Genomic DNA, 25,643 nt, shown 5'->3' with positions numbered 1-25,643 from the left:
GAACCTGCATCTGGCTGATGCACACTCTGTCGCGGGGACGCTCGTCCCTCATGCACGCTTGCTGCAGCTAGATTATAACGTGATGGCTTGCGACTTATTGAGTCATAATATATGTGTCACTGTGCATTTCTGATCGTGAAGAAAATTGGTAATATGCAGCTTTATTAATAAAAGGGAGTTTGTTTTTTTGTGAGGTAAAGATTGAGTGAAGTGAACAGAAAGGTGAGAGTTATACACTGAAACAAAATACTTTTCTGGTATAAATATCTAAAACTCCTTTAAAACAATGTACATTTACTTTAGCAGCTATACTGCAGAAGAAAAAAAATGATCTGAGAATGTTGAATATAATATTAAAAAAGATGCATTTACCTGAGAAGCAGCATATAAGATATTTAGAGTTGCTTTTAAAGAATAGATCTTGAATATAAGTATATTTTGTCTTTACTGCACTCGCAGAAGTACAACCAAGTGAAAAAATACACTTATATTTAAGATACATTCTCTTAAAGCAAGTATAAATATCTTATATGTTGCTTCTCAAATAAATGTATCTTGTTTTAAGGATTTTTAGACTATTTTAAATGGAAAACAAGACAAAAACTGTTGATAATAGGATTTTGTGCAGTGAATTTCTTTACTGAATTAAACTTAATAAAAAGTATTTTTTTTCCCCTTTAATTCAGTGAATATCATTTAGAGGTATTTTTAAAGAGATGATTTTGTCCTCTTTATTGTTAGTAAGCACATTAAATACAACCTTTTAAGTCAGGGCACAAGCCGAATAATCGGTTTAGAGCTAACGATTAATCGTTGCAATAATCGCCGAATAATCGTTCTAATAATCGTTAGATTAATCGAATATCAAAATAATCGTTAGTTGCAGCCCTACCTCCAAGTTAACGTCTATGTAGCTAGCTAACATAGCATTTTGTCGAAATCGCAAAAGTGACTTGTGATAGTTTGGAAGCATCAGTTACGATGAGTTGAAAATCATAAATTTGTAAGGTTTAGCACCATATGCAATAATTTTCCAGCAAAAGTATTTATAGCTACAGTAAATAGCTGTCACATATTTACATAATAGCTTTAAGATTTCCATGTATTGCTGCAAATTAAAAGCATAATAAATTATTTATTTATTATTATTTTTTTTAAGAAAGCTGCATTACGTTTTTCGACACTTACTGTATAAAAATATGTTGCTAAAAATGACGTATAATTTTTTGAAAATTTTGGCAGGACAAGTACAAATCTAAACTAATGGTCCAACAGTAAAAATCCTTATTGTTGAGCCCTGACATGTAGTGAATGCCTTTAATTTTAGTCGTTGTGTGAAAAATGGTTGCGTTTTTCTGAATGGGTCTAAATCTTAAAGCTTGGAGTGTTTATAGAAAATCTCTCACAGAACACAAAACCGTTTCATACTTGACAGTTTGAGTCAATAGAAATGACAGGGGCGGCAGAGCATGTCCTCAGTGTGGCTCTGAGCCGAGGGACCCAGCCATCCTGGTTTAATAGCTCGAGGCATTTGGCTTGGAAAAGACAATTCCGAGGATTTACCTTGACACAGTGGAGCAAGGCACACTCGATCATGACAAGAGATGACAGCGTCAAATAAACAGTCCATTGGGACACAGCAATGGCATTATGTTCACAGGGAGACTCAGCGGGGAGCTTTGCACGTGCCTACGATATGTTATTCAATAATTATCTTCAAAGCACTAAGCAACAACAAACCCCACTGAATGTCCTGTTATTGTTTTGACATGTACACCCATAGATTAATTAGAGACGGACGGCTCACAGTTAATGCACATAGCTAATGTCCGCCCACCGTCCACGCATTTGCATGAACAAGGACATCAAGAATAACAAAGGATTTGTGTGTCACTCCAGTGATTTATTTATATAATCTGCACAACATAATTTTATTGCAGTAAGCATGCTGTTTTTATGCATTAAGCGTGCCATTTTAATAAGATGAAGAAAAGGTTGTGGTTTACTGGCCCTTAGAGACGGGGGCAGTAGGGTACACATGCCACCTTGAGATCTGTCTTTTGTTTTCCTTCAGAGGTGGAGAAGAAGAGGACAGAGAATTAGCCATGGCAGTGGATTTAAAGGCATCCAGGCCCTCTTATTGAGTCAGATGATCTTTGTTTTCTCAAGCAGTTGAAATATACATAAGAGCATGTGTGCTGTAGGCTTGAACAAAGCATAGCTACTTAGTGGAATTGTTTTTGTTTGTCAGAGAGATGCGGCTAGTACTAGTAGTTAGTAATATCGTAATTCTGATAAAATCATAATGTTGTTTTCCAGAAAAAGTAAAAAATAAAGTAAAAAATGTGGGTGGGATGGACGCAAAAATGCATCAACAGCCCACAAATATTTGTCATAATTGATGTGGTTAAATTTAAAGATAGGGTGCTCCACCTTTACTGAATACAATATACCATATTCGAATGCTATGGTATTTAAATGGTACTCCAAAGTATTTCAAAGAATACCATGGTATTACCACATTGCCATGGCCAAACAACTATGGCAATACCATGGTACTTTTCTGTGAGCTTCTCTTTGTTAATCTGACATAAACATTAGCCTTGACGACTGTCCTACATTCTCCATTGAGAAACATGACATCAAATATAGCAAGGAAAAAGTTGTTGTCTCGAGTGTTTGTATGTTGGCTGTCTTATATAAGATTCTGTTCTTTGAATCCGCAGAACAAGCATTGTTGTAGTCGTGGAGTCAGACGCATCCATCTCCATGCATTCTGATGCTAATGGTTAATGTCTTGCAATTCACTGGGAGCCAAAGCTTCAGTAAACAGAAAACATCTTGTTGTCAGCATGTGTTTTGGCTCGTCTATTCAGCCAGACACACTGGCAGGATTGTCTTGTTTTTCTTTACCCACTATGACTTACGTCTTGTTTTCTGGTCAGCATTTATAGTGACTCAATACCACACAGTTAGAAACACTTGATGTAAGACAACAGCCTAGACATAATTTTAGTCGTAGATTTTAACAAAACTGAGGACGTTTCATTTCCTCCAACTGTTAGCGCTCTGATTCAGAAATTACATTTAAAACATGTCAAGCAAAAACTAGCGTGGGCGGTAATCATTTTATAAACGGTATACGTTAGAAACACTAATAAACAGTAATTACGTTACTCAGCTGGGCCATGTTTCAACTGTGTCTCTGATTTAAACTTCAAGAGTTGGGAACTTCGATTTATTTCTGTGAATCTGTTCATACAGTTGAGTTATATTATCACACAGAAATGTGCACAGAAGTTTCCACAGGGCATTTTTCACATATTAAAATGTTTTAATTAAAATGTATGCTAATCTATGCGTCTACTGTAGTTAGTTAGAAGTTCATAATTCCTGTTTAGGCCACGTCTACACTAATGCATTTTCGTTTTCAGTTTCTTTATCGTTTTCCAAAGTTTGCGGTTATGGAGAGCGTTTTGGAAAGTTTCTGGTTTTGGTAGAGGAAAACTCTATTCATCAGTGGATGAAAGGCATCAACATGACCACACGGGAAGTCGGCTTGTAGTGTCCGAGAGTTCCAGTACTCTAGGATTGGCCACATTATGCACATTTGTCGAAAAGTGGCATTTCCTATCAGCTATTTTTGCATCGGCTCCAGTGTTGTTTACCTTACCCTGTGGCGCGACCGGAAGCACGTTGCATCAGCAGCGTGGAAGACCCGCGTTCAGATCCCGCGTTGAAACCATAAAGTAATCGCGTTTGCATAATCAGGACGAGAGTGATTCGGAGGTTGCATTTTTCCCCCTAACATCACATTTTTACTCCACTGATGGTGGGGTTTGGGTTGGGGGGTTCAGTTTATAAATTATGCATTCCTCTTCACTATATTACAGCCTGTACATCTGAAAACCATTCGCTTCACAACTCTGTTTTGGCGCCCCTCTGTGGACATTTCACCTGGAAAATGGAGCTCAAACGTTCCCGTACGTCCAACAACACTTACCACTTTGGCCACTGGGAGCATTTTGGGACCCAAAGACCGATTTCAGCTAAAGAAAAGTCAACCCACTGTTTCTGATTTCACTGTGAGCTCAACGTGGAGGCGTAAACGTAGCAAAATCAAATAGTTTTCAAAGAAATTCTATTTGTATGAATGTGGAATGAAAAAATATGATAAAAATATATGTAGCTAAATATTGCTGCTATTCCAGTTAATCTGTACGTCTAGTTAGCTAGGTAGTCTAGCTTTGCATCTTTCTGGAAGTGTATCATCAGCACACTGATCCAATTTTGTTTTAAAATGTTAGTTTCCGAATGTCATAGTTTTCCTAATTATCCGATTATGAAGATCCTTTTTGAAAGTTTTTCGCTTTCGGTGGAGGAAAATGCCATTCCAGTGTGGATGAGAGGCGTAAACATTAGAGGATGAATTTTAGTGGATTTTGCCGATACTGATAACTAAGGTGGTGGAAAAGGCAGAGAACTGATTTATTGGACGATAGTTTTTGCATAATTCTGGGACTTTTAACTATAAACAAGCCCGAAACACACCAGGGATTCTTATTTTGAAATTATGGAGACTTGACTTTGTTACAATGCTGACGGGGCACATTTCGATATAGTCACATTTTTTCGTTGCATGCCCTCGCATCAATTTAGATACTTGATTATCTAATCAAAATATGTATTGAAGTGAGGATAAAATTATGGATGAATATTGTCAATTAGGAAAGATAAAAAGAAACAATTATATCGGCAACTATTAGCATAGATGTTTGCCAATAACCGATAGTTCCAAAACGCAACTATCGGCACCGATTAATTGGTAAAACCGATATATCGGTCTACCTCTAGTAAACATATACAAACTAATGCTTTTATGGCAAACAAAAACCTATTAGAAGTGGCCTTCCAAGAGTTTTTCTTTTCTATTCCAAACAGATTCCATTCTATTATTAAACAGTTCTTGATTCATTCTGCCTGAATATAAACTGAACAGTTTTCCAGTCACCTGAGCACATGAAACAATCAGGTCATTGTTGTGCAGTGAAACACCACGTGTACCTATATTCACTCTGGACAGTTGCTGTAAGAGGTTCATTCAGTGTTTTTCATGATAAAGACAATCAGTCATGGCAGTGTGTTTGTTCTGACTTCAGTCTTGTAGAAACACATGACTGTGATATCATCGCAGATGGATGGCAAGTGATTTTCTGTGACTTCCTGGTTTTCCGTCTTTGTTTATTCCAGGATGGAAGTAGATGAGGACCATTGTGTTGTGTATGGAAAAGCATACTCCATACTACTTTTGCTATTTCCCCAGTATAAAGTATTTATACAGTGCACAGTAAAGTGAATATTCCACAATGCAATGTGCTCGACATGAACCTCCATTTCCAGTGTGACAAATGAACTCTTTGTTGAATTATCATTTGATCGGACTGTTAAAAGTTAAGACAGTTTTACACGAAATTGGTGACAAAATGCAAAACAACTCTTTTTATTTCCAAAACGATAGCTGGATGTAAAATGTGCTGTGAGGTCATGAGACAACAGTGAGCATGTTTACATGCACACCATTTATTAGATTTAGTTTTATTTGTTTATTTATTTGATTATGAAGCCAAATAACCATTTTAAATTCCCAGATGATAACTGGACACCGAATAAAACATGAAACGTATGAGGTCACGTCTACGTTTACCATTTATATGTCCACATTTTTATCAAAAACGTTTATTGATGCATAATTTAAAATACTATATTTAAAAAAAAATACTTTGTGGTATTCAGAAGTATGGTTGGATTCCATTACAAACATAGCTGTAAATCTTGATAAACTGTGCACAATAACACCAGGAACATGTATTAAGATGGTAAATAGGGTCAATTTTGATTTCATGTTGACTTTTAAAACAGTCGAATGCTCAAACAAATTCAATTTAAAACTACATCTGCATGTCGATACTAGGGCTGCACAATATATTGAATAAATAATCGAGATTACATTTACTGTTCGTAAATAGTGGCAATTATATCTCATGTTGAGTCAAAATTAGGGCTGGGTATTGATACAGATTTCCCAAAACATGATTTCTCGATTCCATTTCGATTCAATATCAATTCATATGGGCTTATTTCACTTATAATGTCCCTTGTGCTTACATATAAAAGAAATGATCTCCCAGCTAATGCTGTTATTTATACAGGGGACGTTTTAACTGGGTACATCAGGAAAATATTAATTGTAGTGATTATATTTTATTACTTTCATTTAATCATTTTGGTCACATTTTGGCTTTTGGCTTTTTACAAATGAACAAATGCATTCAAACAATATATAAGATATTATATTTCATATATTATTTTTGTTACATATTTATTGTTAAATTGCATAATTTGTACTATTTACAAGAATTTACATTGATTTGATGAACACGTGCTAAAATCGGTACTGTCTCTTTAACAAAATATGGCATTTCTGTAAACAGCGCCTTTAAATGAGCGCATGTTAACTAGAGAGGACTCGAATGGCTTTACCTCATCTGTGCGATGCATGATTAGAATTAAATGTTTTTTTGTTGTTTTTGATCAATAACTGACTGTAAAATGGGTTGCGTGGATCTCGTCTTTGGACACACATTACACGGAACAACTTTTACTCTCAACATGCTGTGAAAGGATCTCTCTACTGATCATTTCACGACAAAACTACACAATTACTGCAGTGAAATCTAAACATTTACCAGCCAGTTGCCAAATATATTCACTTCAGTCACATAGCGCGAAATTTGGTTGCAAATGCGAGTGATTTCCTCTCATTGTAGTAGAGGGTTGCGCGTTGAGTGAAAGATCGATCTTGGGATTTAAGAATCGATATCGAGATCATTCAAATGAAGATCGCGATTAATCTGAAAAACAATATTTTTTTACCCACCCCTAGTCAAAATTGTCTATTTAATTTTCTATTTATCAAGATTTTTTTTGCAACGGTTGAGCATTGCAATCAATGGCAGACTGCTTTCTGTATATAATTGATTAAATTATGTCAGTCATGCTTTTAAGAGGGCCAATGTGAAGTCGAATGTTTAAGCAACTTGTCTTGATAAACTGATGTTTAAAATGGCAATGACATAATTTAGAAACACAGTTCTCAGCTTATTTTGGATGTGAAGTTGACATAAAGAATATGGCATGCAGTTGATCCACCCAAAATAAGTAGTTCATTGTGAATTCAGTTAATCAAAATTAATCACGATTACAATATCAAGGGAAACAATAGACAATTGTGAGTTCTGTCATAGTCGTGCAGCCCTAGTCATTAGACACGTATTTCTGTTTGCTATATAAAATAGCTGTTTTTGTGTGTGCCTGTGAGTGAACATTAGAGAGTGTGATCGATAGTGTATGCTGGTATAGAGTCTCTCGGGGATTTTGTAATTCAACCCCAGAATGGCCTCCTGCTCTCCGTCAGAAGTCTTTCTCCACCTGTTTCTCTTGCATTCAGTGTGGGCGTATGTACTCTCACTCTCTCTCATATGATAGTCATATAGGTGAAGAATATACTGTATGTCAGTCTGTCATACATGACCACACAATATGTGTTCCTTACGGTGTTGCATTAATGAATGTGATACATAGTGTTTAATGTACTGTACATGTAATGTCAACATTGGTCATTTAAAAACCAATATCAGGGGGCCTGGGTAGCTCAGCGAGTATTGACGCTGACTACTACCCCGGGAGTCACGAGTTCGAATCCAGGGCATGATGAGTGACTCCAGCCAGGTCTCCTAAGCAACCAGTGGTGGCGTGGTGGTGGCGTAGTGGACTAAAGCACATAACTGGTAATCAGAAGGCTGCCGGTTCGATCCCCACAGCCACCACCATTGTGTCCTTGAGCGAGGCACTTAACTCCAGGTTGCTCCAGGGGGGATTGTCCCTGTAATAAGTGCAGCTTTGGATAAAAGCGTCTGCCAAATGCATAAATGTAAATGCAACCAAATTGGCCCAGTTGTTAGGGAGGGTAGAGTCACGTTGGGGTAACCTCCTCGTGGTCACTATAATGTGGTTCTCGCTCTCGGTGGGGCACGTGGTGAGTTGTGCGTGGATGCCGTGGAGAATAGCATGAAGCCACCACACGCTACGTCTCTGCGGTAATGCTCAACAAGCCACGTGATAAGATGTGTGGATTGACGGTCTCAGACACTGAGATTTGTCCTCCACAACCCGGATTGAGGCGAGTCACTATGCCACCATGAGCACATTGGGAATTGGGCATTCCAAATTGGGGAGAAAAGGTGGTGTGGTATGATAGTCTGTTCACCTTTTTCCTGGGGTCTCACTGGAGAAACGAATGTGGGTGGGACTTCCGCCGGAAGTCGTTCTACAGCATTCCCTAGCTCTGTCTGCAGTCATTTTAGACCCTGTTTACAGCTGGTAATAAGACACATTTCAGATGATCTGATCGCAAATGGTCAGCGCTAAATATAGTTGTAAACGGGGTGTAACATTTTTCATGACTTAATCACAAAAATAACAAACAGAGGTAGTCAAAAACCACATCACATTTGATGTTTAAAATGCTGTACTGATGCGTCCCGGACAGCAGTGAAGCACCACCTCTCACCAGTCAATCACCCGCCCAACAAATGTTTAAACTTACATGTGGATTTAAAAGGAAATAACCGTCTGATCGGAAAACTTGAAAAAGCGATTACATACCCAAAGATGAGAACATCACGGGTCTTCCTTAGGTGTGTCTGTCTGATTGGAACATGCAGGGTGACAAGATGACAAGCACACACATCTGAAGCTGAACTAACACAGGTACTCCACTAAAAACAACCGATAATTCTGCTCGAAATGTTGCATTTGTTAAATTAAATCTCAACTGCATCTGGGAGAAACAGCGTGCCGGTTTTGTCCGCGCTTTCTTTGTGGCTTTTTTGCAGTTTATTGTTGTTCAGTAACACGCTGGTATAGTGATTGATATATGTCCTCACAAAATCATACACTCCTCAAAATCCCAACACGTAACGAAAGAATGAATGGATGTACGCCACAACAACAGCTGTGTTTACTTGACAACAGAAGTAGCACCCACATTTTGCGCAAAGCATCATGGGATGTAGGAAAAATGTGGATACCATGCAATGGTAGAAATGTGTCAGCCAGATTTTGCTATTTTGTTTATGGTAGATTTGCACGGCTATTAGAGAGCAAGACTGCTGTTCATTATTTATATGCAAGTGCAACGCTAAAACGTCAAGTATTGCGAAAATATGCAGCCCCATACAAGTCATGATAAGGAACAACTTGTTATTAAAGGGTCTAACATGGTGGAGTTAGGTTGTTTACGTTTGCCAAGCAACAGAGTTTAGAGTCTGAATTATATTAGTTTACCAGAGATTATTTAGCAGAGACGGGCCACTTCTATTAAAATGAATGGGAGAAATTGGAACGCCCAACCAAGGAGCTCTAGCGCCCAGTGGTCAATGGATGTAGAAAGGAAGTACCACCTTACAGATAAAAGAGCCAATCATCTTTTAGATACAGACATTGTCTGTCAATCAACTTGAGAACTCGCATGCGCATTAGCTATACAAGCCGGAAAAATTGTGTTTTTTAGCATAATATGAGGGAAAGAAACACAATTTATGATACCAGTATTGTCAGATTTTATTGCTGATTTGAAATATGTTCTTTGATTGTAATCTCGACCAACCATTTTTGAGATTTCAGTCTTTTCCCATTCGAGCTGCACTGGCATGACTGGAAATAGCCAACCGAGAGCGTTAAAAAGATGACCGACAGAGGACTGACTTGCTAGATAGACTTTGGTTTTACTGTTTTCAGTCTTTTGTTTCAAACTCAAGTGTTACGTAATGTGATTCCAGATTTATTATTTGTTTATGAATAATTCTGTCTAGATTATTTGGCTTGCATCCATCAAGTTCCAAATAAAAAGAGAAGGTAATCACATGAGATACAGGCACACCTTAGGAAAATGTGCTTTTTTTTCTGGTCGCAGAGTGTTTCAATATTGAAAATATAAAATGGAGCGCTTAACAAAAGTTTAGGAGGAGCATGTTCATTTAATCCAACCAATCAATGCTGGAGTAAGCGCATATAAGGCGCCGCTTACCTCTGTCCTGTGACAGTTCTTCCAGCATTCCTCCACCACCCCAACTCCACCTTCATGGCTAGTTACCACTAAATCAGAAAAGTCCAGGGGGTACCTCGGGCTCAAGTCGAGTCTCGAGCTCGAGCCGTCCATTATGGACAGCGATCTAAATATGTTTACCTTCTCTTCATTTAAAGATTGCATGAACATGTGAACTCGTGAATTTGTTTTCATTGAATATTGTTGGAGCAACATATTTGTGAAAAGAAACAATAACGCAAGGTTGTTTTAATAAAAGCAATTTTATAGATAGCAGCGAGGGGGCCTTTTACCCCTCACTAGGGTCAAAAGGTCCCCTGTGGGGTTATAATGATATAATGTAGATATAGGAGCAATAGTTATAGGGCCACATTTTTCCACTTGTGAAAATACATTTGAGACAGCAAAATGTTTTTTTTTTTTTTTTGAGTATCAAATTAATAAAATGTTTATTAAAAAGAACCACTTCAGAAAAAGATGCACCATTTCCTTTATATTTCAATCACATTTGACTTTTTATAACATCAAGTATTTTATGAACAAATGAATCTCCATTTTGTTTGTATGAGTCAATGTGAGCCCACTTTGAATACTTTACGTTGTAAAGTATTTTATATTCTGGATTAACCAAAAATAGCCATTACTACATGATTATTAAAATATAAACCATTTTTCATAGATTTTTCAGCAGAAATAACTGTATCCTGATGCATACCATTACCATGTGATATACCATTATTTTAACATCCACTGTCAGACTCGTACATCCTTGTTCTGTGTTTATATTTGTTTACACACAGATGTCAGGGGCTTATTGTGTTTGTGGAGCCTCCTCTGGCCACGAGACTTTATTAGAATATTGTGTAGTGGAGCGGTGAACTCCTCGCCATGATTAATGTGTGAGGTGGAACACAGCAGCAGGATCTCTGCCAAAAAGATGCAGCTGTATCCCATCCCATCACACACACACACACACACACACACACACAAACACACACACACACACACACGTATTATCTCGCCATTCATCAGTTCAGACGGAGTGGAAATGTGAGATCAGGCGGACCGTTGGAGGAATCTATTTCTAGCACATAGCCGGACCTGTTTTACTTGCTTATTTTTGAATGCTATGGGTTTTAATGTGTTTTAAACCCTGAGGTAATGGGGTCACGTGTGTGCGTGTGTGTTCGTTGAGGAGGAATGTTATTCCCAGTGCTGGCACATTTGTTCTAACCATCTCTAGTCAGTTACAGTATGTATTTAGAGGAAATGTTGTCAGAAATATTTGCCAAGTCAAGCATGACCATTTTTTTCTAAAAATTAGACTAAAGAAAATACAGATTGTTGTGTGTTTCCATTCACTATGTAATGTGCATTATCATGAGGGAGCAGCTGAATGACCTCTCCCTGTATTGGGAACAGTTTTATTTGCAAGATTGGAGCACGTATCTCATTTTATTAAATGCATCCACGAGACACCACAGAATAAGTGTAATATCTGATATAATGTGGGCTGAAATAGCTGCGATACCCACACACCGCCAGTCTCCGCATACCGAGGAGCGCCTGCTCTCAAAACTGTTCTGGCGGATTGTGAGGACCCACTTTATTGACCTGCTGTGGGTTAAACACTTCCAAATGACAAGCGCTATGTTCAAAGAATTGTGTGCCAAGGTCGGACCTTTCGGTGGGATAGTCACATCAAGCTATCACACACTCATAACTCATGCACGAACATGTCATGTCGTTTTGCGAATAAACCGTTTCTGTCACCTTAATGTGCATATTAACTAATGCAAATCTCCACCTCCTCCTAGCGCATTACATTTTAAGCAAATTTGGGGGGGCCTGGGTGGCTCAGCGAGAATTGACGCTGACTACCACCCCTAGAGTCGTGAGTTTGAATCCAGGGCGTGCTGAGTGACTCCAGCCAGGTCTCCTAAGCAACCAAATTGGCCCGGTTTCTAGGGAGGGTAGAGTCACATGAGGTAACCTCCTCGTGGTCGCATAATGTGTGGATCTCGCTCTCGGTGGGGCGCATGGTGAGTTGAGTGTGGATGCCACGGAGAGTAGCATGAGCGTCCACACGCGCTATGTCTCCACGGTAATGCGCTCAACAAGCCACATGATAAGATGCACGGATTGACGGACTCAGACGCGGAGGCAACTGAGATTCATCCTCCGCCACCCGGATTGAGGCGAGTCACTATGCCACCACGAGGACTTACAGCGCATTCGGAAAATAGTTGGATGGAAACCCACACATAGACTTGCTTTAAAAGAAATACCTGTGCCATATCTAGAGAGCAAAATATAATAGACATTTGGGGGTGGACTCTTTTGATTTGGTTAGAAGGCATGTTAATGACAAACATCTGACTACAACATAAAGATCCAGTAATCCAATGCATACTGTTGGGAAAAAATGTAAATTTAAATGTCAAATTTTTAACCCATTTTTTCATGTAGATTTTAAACCTGAAATAACCTGTATTAAGAGTTTGTTCTTGCAGAACAAATGCTCTCATGGACATTGTTTTACTGTATTAGATGAAAAGAACGGCTCCATTTATCTACTAACCTCATGATTTCTCGCCTCTTAAATGCTGTGAAACATTGCCATATAATATATTCTTTCTCATCTCTGCACCTCTCGCTCTCTCAGTGACGAGTCATCATTAGTGTGATGGAAGTGTAATTATCTCCTCTCTGCCGCTCTCTAACGTGCCCAGTTTAACTCTGTGCCTGGAAAAGAGCGTTTATGAGCTCAGTTGTGCAATTGCATCTCAGCAATGCAATATTTTCAGAATAAATTTGTGGCCAACCAAACTACTCAATTCAGGAAATTGTATAATTGTGATTTCCAGGCTTGGAAAGGTCATGGAAATAAAATATTAAAAAGTGATTCATTTTTCAAATAAACAGTATACTGTATATAGATTTCATTGGCTAGAAGTTGCTCTTTGTTAGTGCAATATCAACAAAATTAATGTTGTCGTTAATCACGAGCGACTAGAAAAATAATGGATACTCAATTAAACCCTGAAAATTCATCTGAATTCTGTTAAATAGTCTATCATCTGTTTTGGTGTTACATTTTTCAATACCTGAATGCTTTGTGGTCAGGTGCACAACACTCAAAATAGTTTTTTTTTTTATATTAGTTTTTCAGTGACCAATTATCTAGTTTTGTTATATAAAGCACTTTTTATAAGTTGCTTCGGGTCCGAGTGTCTGCAAAATACCTTGAATGTAAACATCAAGATTAGTGTGGCAATTTCTGAAGCTGTCAGAGTAGATAGATGATCCATTCTCACAAATATGGATTCATTGAACCTTTTAATCAAACACAAGCACTAGTTTGAATCATGGAAAAATAACCACCAGATTTCCATTCACACAACTGCTCATTATCTACTATAGTGTGTTTATAGCATTAGTATGGTTCATTCTTACTATATAGCTGTAGAATCTGTGCAAGACGATTTGCAGTTTGTTTTTTGTGGGATTCAGTGAAATATTGATCTATGCCTTGTTAAAACTGATACACACACACACACACACACACAAGTATCGTTTGCAAGATGATGTGATACCGATACGAAGAACCAGTGCAAGCAGAGGTTTAGGAGAACACTTGTGGTTGTGCTACATTCAGTTTGAGCTTTCAAATGCTGATGTGTCTTAACAGCTTTGATGTCAAGCTCTGCCGTCTGTGGATAATTTATGACTGGAGATCAACCGCAATCCCACACATGAGCTTTTTTTCCCTCCTTCACAGTCTCGGTTGTGAGCATCATCACTCCCTGTTGAGTGACACTCGAGAAACCTCTCAGTGAAGTTCAACTGTCAAAACTGTTCATGCGAACATCACTGATGCTGCAGGCAAACAATAAAGCCAGCCTGACCTCATGAGCATTACGTGACTGTGGTGACATTTTTGCAGAATGAAATTGCGTTGGTTCATTACGCGTATCGTGGCGGTTCTGAGGTGAAACGTCCACTGTGGGGCGCTAAAAGCGAGTTAAACGTTCTCCCAAACAGATGAGGTTTTTAAGGTTTATGCTCTATCGAGATTGAAATAAACAAAACCGACCTCCCTACCCTAAACCTTAAACCTAACCGATAGTGACAGAAAAGCAAATATATAGCTGTTTTTCATTCCTGTATTAGTAACGAATATGACATATGAAAGTGCATTCGTGCATTCGCAACCCATTTTACCCATTGTTGGGCAGGACTTGATTTTATCCATCAGGAATTGGATCATGAAAAGTGGAAGGGAGGGGTTGAAAAATTAGAGGGCTTGGTGATGTCAGCTAAAAAGGAAAGTCGTTTCAGAGGCGGAGCAAGTTATTACATTTTGATAAAGATTACAAAGACAAACATTCCTTTCTTTGGAATAACGTGCACTGATGATTCATGCACAGTAAGACCATGCATATGTATTAGTAAGGTAAATATGATTAATTTTCACTTAGTGTTGATTTATAACTTTTCATCAGTTGTTGAACTCTTGGTCTCGAGCCGTGAGCTGCTGTTGAATTAACATAGATTTTTCTCCATTTCTAGAAATGGGTCAACTGGATTAATTCTCTGACTTCGGGTCTTTCCATTGGGAGCTAATAGGAGATTAGTCTGCTAGATTATTGTGCTGTAAGTCTCAAACAGGCCCTTAAAGAAGAGGTCATGTGGGCCAGGGGATTCCACTGCTGTTTATCTAGATTATTATATCAATCAGTTAATTACCGTTAGTCACAAAAGGTTTGGTTCTACTGGGAGAGCAAAATCTCTGAACTTGACTTTGAGTTTCCATAATGTGATACTCTTTAACTGATTCGCCACAGCTATCAGTTCATGCAATTTTTAATAGCTTTTACTAGCGAAATCCTGGCTCAGCATACCAAGACGTGGCTTACGTCCCATGGCCAATCCTGTGCTAAAACTTGAATGTGTTAAACTGGTAATGTACTGTAAATTTTTTATCAGCTTTCACCTAAAACAAAATTATGTCAGAAATGTAATGGCTTTCATAGTGCTGTATATCTTCTCAAGAAATAAATAACTTGCTCATCAAAATATACTTTTAGTGATTATGACACAGAGGCTACCAAACTATATAATTAAAAACTAAATATACAATATAAAACTAAATTAAATATAATAAATAAGCTCAGGGATGCATTTTAGGCACCCACATGCCCACCAAACATGCTTATCAGCTTCCAAATATTGAAAAATATTAAGTGCATAGCTATATACAGTATATTATAGTATAGTATATATTATAGTTATTTATAGTATACTGTTTTATATATATATATATATATATTTATGTTTATGAGGACAATAAACTTTCTAAACTAAAAATTAACTTTTTATTGTTTTGAAACTAAGTCTGAAGTCTTTCATTCAGCTCATTTTGAAATTCATACTTGGGAAAGTTTGCCATCTGCAGGGACTTAATGCAAGTGCAATTAGAGCTCTTTTAATTGGATGTAGCTGTGCTTTACATATCTGCGGCCCTTCCTTCCTGTACACTGCAAAAAATCATTGTCTTACTCAGTATTTTTGTCTGGTTTTTCAGTAAAAAATATCGAAACATATTTATAATAAGACTTGAGTAGCCAATTGACTTGTTTTCAGAGAAATGTAACAAAGTTAGTGATGTTTGTGCTTAAAGCAAGAAAATTAAAGTTATGCCAATGGGGCAAAAATAACCTGAATTCAAAAGGAAAACAGGTATTTATTATTATTATTATTATTATTATTTTTATTACCTCTTTGGCAAATAGTTTCTTGTTTTAAGCATAAACCTCACCAAATTACTAACTTACTTAACTTATCTTTATTTTGTGTTTGACACAATTGAAAAGCTTCATTTTGGAATTATTGCATGTCCAATGTGACAGTTTGGTGTGGTCACGATTGCCTTAGGTGGGTTTTGTTATACTATCACCTTCATGTCTAACTTTCTCATTTTCTTCCTAGGTATTGGAAAAAATGTAATATGCGACCGGGCCGCGACACCGCTGGATGCCTTCCGCATGATGTCAGCAGCCCAGTACTACCCTAAACTGCTCAGCATAATGGGTAATGTGCTGCGCTTCCTTCCAGCATTTGTTCGCATGAAGGAGCTCCTGGAAGAAGGTTATGTCGGGGAACTTTTGGTCTGCGAGGCGCAAGTGCACGGTGGCAGCCTTCTTGGCAAGAAGTACAACTGGAGCTGCGATGACCTCATGGGTGGCGGTGGACTCCACTCTGTGGGCAGCTACATCATCGACCTGCTCACGTTTCTGACCAGCCGGCGAGCAATGAAGGTCCACGGCTTCCTCAAGACTTTCGTCAAGCAGACCGACCACATCCGAGGTATTCGTCAAATCACCAGCGACGACTTCTGCACCTTTCAGATGGTGCTAGAGGGTGGCGCTTGCTGCACTGTTACGCTCAACTTCAATGTTCCAGGTGAGTTCCGTCAAGAAGTGGTGGTTGTGGGCACAGCCGGCAGGTTGACGGTGAGCGGGACGGACTTGTACGGACAGAAGAACGAAGGCGAAGGTGGACAGGAGCTCTTGCTGAAAGACAACACCCCTGTGGGGAACGCATCCTTACCTGACAAGGCATTCCGAGACATCCCATCGCCTTACCTTACCGGCACCATCTGCATGGTTCAGGCAGTACGGCAGGCGTTCCAAGACCAAGACGACCGTCGTACCTGGGACGGTCGGCCGCTCACAATGGCTGCTACCTTTGAGGATTGTCTATATGCACTTTGTGTCGTGGACACGATCAAGAAGTCCAATCAATGTGGAGAGTGGCAGAACATTGTTGTGATGACAGAAGAACCAGAGGTCAACCCCGCCTACCTGATCAGCGAGGCCATGCGTCGCAGCAGAATGTCGCTGTACTGCTAATGCAACTCGTAAGATTTGGGTAAAGTGGAAACGCAAGCAAGGTTGGTTGCAGTGAAGCATTCTTACTGTAAGCAAACAGTAAAAGTCGCTCTCACATGGATTGTAATTCCGAAGACCATTCCTTGCAGAGACTTGTTGGATTTACCAGTTTTAGAGACTGGAGTCTGTACATTCTGTTTTCCTGGGAATACCATACCTTGAAGACATGCAACCAGTGGAGGCTCATGCTATTATCTGCGGCATCCACGCACAACTCGCCATGCGCCCCACTGAGAGCGAGAACAACATCATAGCGGCCACGAGGATTTTAACTTGACTCCAGTCAGGCTTCCTAAGAAACCAATTGGCCCGGTTGCTAGGGAGGGTAGAGTCATGTTGGGTTAACCTCCTCGTGGTCGCTATAATGTGGTTCTCGCTCTCGGTGGGGCGCGTGGTGAGTTGTGAGTGGATGCCGCGGAGAATGCGTGAGCCTCCACACGCGCTAGGTCTCCGCAGCAACGCGCTCAACAAGCCACATAAAAAGATGCACAGATTGACAGTCTCAGACGCAGAGGCAACTGAGATTTGTCCTTCGCCAACCGGATTGAGGCGAGTCACTACGCCACCACAAGGACTTAGAGCGCATTGGGAATTGGGGAGAAAAGGCATGCAACCGGTGGAAACTTGCTTTGTCCTTGTTGCACGGAGTTAAATTGTCACCAGATGGGCTTGACTGCATCTCTCCTGTGTTTTTGTAACACATATTTGTGTGTCGGCCATTGGTTAAAACGTCAGTTGTTTGGCTGCTAGTCCTACTACAGATCAAGTCATCAAGTATGCAATAAATCTGCCTAGATATGCTGTCAAAGCCATGCTTTGCTGAAATACATGGCATGCATGTGTTCTTATGACTGTTTGTACTTTGAGGTTGGCACAAAAACAAACCATGCTAATACAATCCTGCTCTTCTGTCTGGCTTTTGTGTGAAGGTACCGATGGGATGTTAAGATCAGCTTCATGTGTCTGTTTGTGTTTGCATGCTAGAGCAAAAGCGTTTAATGTAATAGTGTGGATGTGGACTCCAGCCGTCAACCAATGACTGAAACTGCATGAGATCTGCACTGACACTGTAAAGAGAAGGTGTATTTTATGTATTACGAGGTAGACTTGGGGCAAAACGCTGCAAGAATATCAAATGTTTCAGTATCGGTCAAACCACATATTAGAAAATGTATTATAGCAAGTTATTGTCTTGTCGATCCATTTGACAACAGTTTGATAGCCCTTCATTTTCCACCTGAAGTTCTGATTCTGAGCCTAATATGGCACGTGTGAGTCTTTTATGAGGTTGGCACATCTACATGGTTCTAGACCACGTGCCATAGTGGTTCTCAACTGGTTCTCTTCAGGACCCAGATTTTACATTGGAGATCCAGTGGTGACCCAACACAGTACCAAAATTGTTTATTGTACAAAAGTAAACAAATTTAATATTAACTAATAATAATATTATTATCATGAACTGCATATACCCAACAATATGCAACATTTTTAACATAACATATAGGCTGAATAGAAAATGTGACAATTTGTAAATCCATAACAACAGAACTGTGATTTACCAATTATTTTATTTAAGTTGTATTGTATTTAACCCCTTAAATAGTTTTGCTCTTGGTTTTCATGTAAATGACAGATGAATTTGCACCAAAATACTGTAGACTGATTGGATGCATAGTTTGTTGCATCAACAACAAAAGCTATGGTAAGCGTTTTGTCCTCTTTTAAAAACTGACAAGCCAGTCTAATGTTAATTGCATCTTAATATTTAGCATTGTTTTTTTTCCACACTGTTCGCTACCCAACAGTTCAGAACCGATGCGTCTTTGAGGGCTAGCCTATGTGTGATAATTGATAAACCTGAAAATATGCTAAAGGGTGCTAGATTGTCATATGAACACTTGTACTGCTTTTTAATGATATGATGGCTGTGCTACACAAAATAAAACAGAACTCAATTCCAATGTTCATTGTGTATACAACAATAAACACTAGAATATGGGTTCAATCTCATTTTATTTAGTGTAGCAATGCAGTTAAGGGTAAACTTTACAACAAAATTATAGCTTAGGGGATTTGTTCCCATCCATCACTCCAATTGCATTTTATGGTGCGTTCATGTCATGTCAGAATTACAATATTACAAGATTTTTACTTATAAAATCTTCGTAGTTAACGTCTTTGTAAAACTCGTAATAATTCTATGAAAGCTCAGACTTAATCGTCATAATGTCATGCTTAAAGAACCAAAACGGCAGCAGCCTCAGCATTTAAAGGTAGCTTAACCCTCCTATTCTGATTAAAAAGAACCGCTTACTTTGCTGCTTATGGTCATTTTTACAGGTGTAACTTTTTTCTTTATATATATATATATATATATATATATATATATATATATATATAAATTATACAATTTCTTCTTCTGAAGTAAAAACAATAAAATTCCGCACTTCTTTTGGGATTTTATGAACTTATTTACATATTAATGTAGCGATTTCCCCATTCATATGTAACTTCGTTACAGTAAAAACCTACCTACACTTCTATAAGTTTAAACATGAAGAAAATGTGAGAATGTGTCATGTATTGATGCTGCCATCTGGTGAAAAAGAAAAATAACATGACTTGAAATCGTGTTATGACAGTAATAGCCAGTAGATGGCCTACTGTGTATAATTCGAAATGTTTAGCATTCTGCACCTCTTCATTTCTGTGTGTGTTTGCCTGCATTGTGGCTGATTTATATATTTTATGTGACAAATAAAAAAAAAAAAACAATTGTTCTGTCTTCCCCATTCATTTCATATGGTCGGTCAATTTTGACCGCAAACAGCAAAAGTGTTGTTTTTTTTTTTGTTTTTTTTTTTTTACACCCACTTACACTTATTGGATCAAGTAATTTGTTGTGTGTTCAGATAGCAAGTGGAGAAAAAGTCACTAAGTATTGTACTGCTCAGATAAAGAGAACCATTTTTATTACATTGGAAAAAGTGATTTTGGTCAAAAATGACAGAACAGAATAGGAAGGTTAAATAAATGTCTGTTTGATATAATGTTTTTATTGTATTCACTGTTACTTGATTGCTTTTTGTTTTGTTAGAACATATAGAGGTGAATTAATGAATTAATGTAGTGATTAAACATTTTGCTATAATCGATAACAAAGCAACACATGGATCCGTTTTGGTGCTATGAGCGTTGCTGTAGAAACAAATTATTTCTGTGGTCTGAGGATGTGAACAGCTCCGGGTAGAATCTCTGAAGTGTCATCTCGTAATTACTGTAATTCCGACTCGACATGAATGCACCATAAAAATGGTTATTATTTGTAGGAAATAATGATTGATCTGCAAGAAAAAAATCATTTTCTAGTCCCGATCAAAATTGTTAAGCTCAGTTTGGCATCAAAGTATTATATTGTCAGCTTGCATTTGTTCAATATATACAATTAAAGACAGGTTTTTCAGCTGTCGTATTTGGTTGTATAAATCACTGTGGGACTTATCATTGTATAGCAGCCTTATGACAAAAGACTGGAATGAATTACTTCATAGGTTTATTATTTTGATATTGTCCAATCAAATGTGGCTGTATTTTATTTCTTTGCTGCCTGTAAAAATACCTGCTGTACATGACTGGAAACATGCTCTATGTAGTGTGTGGATGTATTTTTATTTTATCCTGAATGTTTCATATCAGATCAGGAAGTGTTTGTATTGTGAAACAGGAAATAAGAGGCCTTTAAGTGTACATCAGTGTACTAATATTGTCATAATATCACTTAAAGTTACTTAAAGCTCAGTCTCAATAGTTTCAATAATGGTGATGAGGAAAATGCTGTAAGATCCATCTTGAGATTTGGTCCTTGTCTTGAGAGATGCTGTTATCCCAAATTTACATGGACAAACTGGAGTCATGTTGCCAACTACTGTATGTTTTCAGCACCTGTTTTGAACAAAACTCAACAATGCTTGTGAAAAAAACATGTTACAACTGGATATGTTTAAATGTATGATTGTACTCTTTGTATGTGAATATCTATATACTCTTCCTGTTGGGCAGCATGTGCAAATACCCTCATTTGAAAGATGATCTGGAATTCGGTGGTAAAATGGTGTTTGTGGTGGTCTGGATTTAACACGGCTTTGACGGAAGTTGGATGGGTTCTTTTTTTTTTCTAGAGAAACCCTGACAAGTCATTAAAGGAATACTCCGGGTTCAATACCATCAATATTAGTGATCGACCGATATGGGTTATTTAATGGCCGATGCCAATAACCAGAGATTGGCTGATAGGCCGATACAATGCCGATATATCACACAATTTAATATAGTAAATAACATAAACAACATTGCTAAAAAAATTTACAAACTCTTATTTAGAACTAAATTTACTCAATTTCACACAAAACTTTAACTGGATTTTCGTGAGGTTCGTGAATTACATTTGTTTAGACGAGATATTTGCAGACGTTTTATTGGTATTTGCCTTTTATCATTAGAAAATAAAGTTAAAAGTTACAGTGAACTATTGAGGAGAGACTGCTTTAGAGGTAAATAAATGAGCGCTCCACAGGATGCTGGATCTGCTCAAGTTTTGTGAGGTTGGTTTATTACATCTGTTTAAATGAGATATGCACATATCAGCAGATGGTATATGATATTAGTTTTATCGATATTTGCATTTTTATCATTAGACAAGACAGTTAAAAGTTACAGGGAACTGTTGAGGAGTGAGAGGGAGAATGAAACAGGCAAGCGCTTTAACATTATGAGCTCAAACGCATCTGCGTCGCGGCTCTGATATGTGGACCGTTTAAATGACACTGTGTTGCACACCGGTCTATTATTGTAGTAACATGATGGCATGTAAAAACAAAACGAACCATGACTGAACATTTACATGTCTCAGTCGCTTCACATGCAAGCATTCAATTCTCTACACCCTCAAGAAACAAATTGGCCAAACAGGAAAATTTATCGGCTGATGCTGATAATTTAAAAAAGTCAGAATATCAGCCGATTTATTGACCTCGGTGATATATCGGTCGACCACTAATCAATTTTTTTTTTTTTTTTTTAATCTAGAGAAACCCTGACAAGTCATTAAAGGAATACTCTGGGTTCAACACCATCAATATTCCAGGTTCAGTTAACCAAGTTAAGCTCAATCGACAGCATTTGTGACAATGTTGATTACCACAAAAATGTATTTCGACAGAAGCAAAAAATCTGGATTACAGTGAGGCACTGACAATGGAAGTCAATGGGGCAAATTTTTGGATTGTTTAAAGGCAGAAATGTGAAGCTTATAATTTTATAAAAGCACTTACATTAATTCTTCTGTTTAAACTTATTTGAGCTATAAAGTTGTTTAAATCATCATTGTTACGTTGTTTTTAGGGTTTTAGGCTTTACAGCATTACGTAGTCATGGCAACAAAGTTGTAAAATGTCATATAACTTTACACAGAAAAGGTTAGTAAGTGATTTCATCACTTTAAAATCATGATAAAACACATATTGTTTACGTCGTGTCTATACTTTTGAAACTGAGTATTTGAACGTTTACAGATTGACCTCGCTGACTTTCATTGTAAGTGTCTCACTTAAATCAAGCTTTTTGCTTTTTTTAAAGAAAAGGAGCGACGAGTCAAAATGAATTTTTATGATAATTAACATAGTTACAAATGCTGTTGGTTGTGCTTAACTTGTATTGAACCTGGAATATTCCTTTAAATCTCACGAATGCTGTCAAGAAAGACTGGGACATATTTTTCAGCAAAAAAGTGCAAAAGTACATTAGGACCTGCTTTTAGGACCATTAAGCTTGCCAATGCAAATGTTTGTTTGTTTCTTTGTTTGTTTGTTTGTTTTGCATTGTGACATTATTTGCATGACAGTACATCCCACTACCATCCCAAATTGTCATTGCTGTAGGCCTAATGCAAAAAAAAAAAAATGATATTCTTTATATTGTAAAGTACAATTGTAAGTATACATCATGGCAGTAGTTTTTTTACCAAGTTTAATTTATGCTTTTTTTTTTAAATAAAGTGTCCAGACAAAATTATTTTCATCACATGAGGTTTTTTTTTCTTTTTTTCTCCACATTACAGTAATGAGATTTTCAGGGAGATTTTCTTAAAATCTTAAAATCTTTTGGGTTGAAATGTGATTGGATATTTCTTGGTGAGAATCGGCCTACAATTTGAAAGTTCTAACAACACTGATACCTGTTATTTTAACAAATGACCATACTTCGCAAACATTGGTCATCAGCTTTTAAGTGCATCTTAGAAATGGCACCATTTCACCCGCTGATGTGAAAGAAACAGACCTGCTTTTTGTACATGCTCAGATCGTATCCCAGCAACCATCTGCCACAGTGTCAGACTCAACCCATCTGAAACAGTTTACCATCTTTAATGCCAGCTGGCATTAAACACACAATGTGAAGTGTGTTATTACAGTGTGAATAGAGTTACTACTTTAAGTGTAGTTTATAATAATATAATTCATTATCCACACACATGTAGGGGTTTTCCAGAAACATTAAAGAATAATAAATAAACTAATAATAATGTATTAAATATATCCGTTAATAAACATATTATATATAATTCATTTCTTATGAATATATTTAACGTATCTATATTTCCCCTTTAACAACCCAAGTTCAAATCTAACTTTGTCTCACTTTTTACCATCCTGTTTCCTGTACCAACTCTCAAAATTTCCTTTAATACTACTTATAATAATGGATAAAAACAAATATGATTTGATTGATTTCCTCACAGTGAAAGTCAGGGAGAGAAAGGATCAAATTAACCATTACTATAGTAATATTGTAATAACCATGTTTTTCCTAGCAGAAGCCATAGTTTTACTACAGTAATATGGTGTTAATATACTAACCATGTTTAATTTTTTGGTCACTGTGATTTTAGTGTAAAATACCATGGTGATACTTTGGTTACTGTAGTAAAACCATGGTTAATTTTGTAAGGGAATGTTAGGGTTGGGTTTAGGGGTAGGGGTTGGGGTTGGTGTTGGTGTAAGGTGTCTATATATAAACACAATAAACACGGTGCAGTGATGCCCCTATACTGCATTTATTTAAACAGGGGTGCAAGTAGTATCTCCCGCTATTTGTACCAGAGTGCAAATAACCTCTGCCTTAATTTGAACCTTTATGATTAAGTTAACACATACACATGCAGAAATGTTGTCAGTACTTTATCGAACAAAACAAAAATGTTCATTTTACTCAAACACATAGCTATAAATAGTAAATCAAGAGAAACAGATAATTTTGCAATGGTCTCTTCATTTTTTCCAGAGCTGTGTATACAGTACATAATGGACCATGGTAGAAAAACACTTAATCTCCCAAAATGTTGAACCAACAAATATTTCTTTTCTAATTGTGATTCACCAACTTCAATATCCAGCCCAATTCACACTAATCCGTTTAAGTTCGACAACTTTGTGTTTTTTAAGTTTCCAATCTGTCAAACATTTTCCAAAGTACGTGGGTATGGAGAGCGTTTTCGAAAGTCTGTTTTCTGTGAAGGAAAATGCTGTTCGAATGTGGATGCGAGGCGTAAATGTAGCAAAATCTGAACGTAATCAGATTAGCATGGATGACATGGTTTTAGATTTTAAATTTTGCACCACCCTCTAAAGGAAGTTGAAAGGTTCAATTGGTTTTCCACTATAAGTCTGTGGTGTAACCATGGTGAATTTGACATGTTTAGGCTGAAAGGAGAATGACAGAGCAAGACCACCACGCGTTTGGTTTGCAAATGCTGCCCATCTGCAGTGCTGTGATGCCCAAAATGTTAATGTTGAAGGACTACTGTCCATTTGAATGCTTTATGAATGTTTTTTGAGCGTATATTTATTGTACTATATGTATATTGTGGATGCATGGACTCTTGTATATATTTTGGAGTGATAGAAAACTTATTTATCAGTCTTAGCGAATGTACTGTACTAGCAGCATCACATTTGATATGTTATATGTCTGCTGTAGGGAGACTGAGGGAATGCCATTATTCTGTTTGATGTTGGTTATGAGGGCAATGATGGGTGCCATCGGGAGATCTGTGAACAATGGTGTGTTCCACTGTGTTCAGAACAGCATACTAGCTTTCTAATCTTACTATTGCTGCAGTGTATAGTATACTGGCAAAATATGGACACACACACAAAAAAAAAAAAGAGCAAAATGACCACCCATATGTTCTAAATGCTGACTGGACACACACATTGAATTAAACATGCAATGTGATACGTCGCCATGTGGTAATGTAGTATATTACTGTTGGAAAAGTTAAGCATGGAATAAAACTTGACGTATTATTATTTATATATATATATATATATATATATATATATATATCAGTATGCAGTGTATACTGTGCAGTATCTGTCAAGTAGTAAGCTAGTATTCCATTCTGATCAGAGCTTGTGGCCACATCCACAATAATCCGCTTAATTTTGATATTCATTTTGAAAAAC

The 25,643-nt window shown here is 37.5% G+C and overlaps 1 protein-coding gene across 1 annotated transcript in view; it reads left to right on the top strand.

Moving 5' to 3' along the window:
• The window catches only part of LOC127434809 (glucose-fructose oxidoreductase domain-containing protein 1), a 44,221-nt gene extending 18,805 nt beyond the window's left edge, over positions 1-25,416 (top strand). The window contains exon 2 of the mRNA XM_051687808.1: positions 16,157-25,416. Within this exon, the coding sequence (XP_051543768.1) occupies positions 16,157-17,079 (923 nt within the window). The 3' untranslated portion in view covers positions 17,080-25,416. The remainder of the gene's footprint in view (positions 1-16,156) is intronic.
• The last annotated feature ends 227 nt before the right edge of the window (positions 25,417-25,643 follow it).

The sequence above is a fragment of the Myxocyprinus asiaticus genome, chromosome 44, assembly GCF_019703515.2.
Source record: "Myxocyprinus asiaticus isolate MX2 ecotype Aquarium Trade chromosome 44, UBuf_Myxa_2, whole genome shotgun sequence".
Classification (NCBI taxonomy): domain Eukaryota; kingdom Metazoa; phylum Chordata; class Actinopteri; order Cypriniformes; family Catostomidae; genus Myxocyprinus; species Myxocyprinus asiaticus.
The sequence above is the reverse complement of the archived record's forward strand: the minus strand, read 5'-3'. Positions and strand labels throughout refer to the sequence as shown.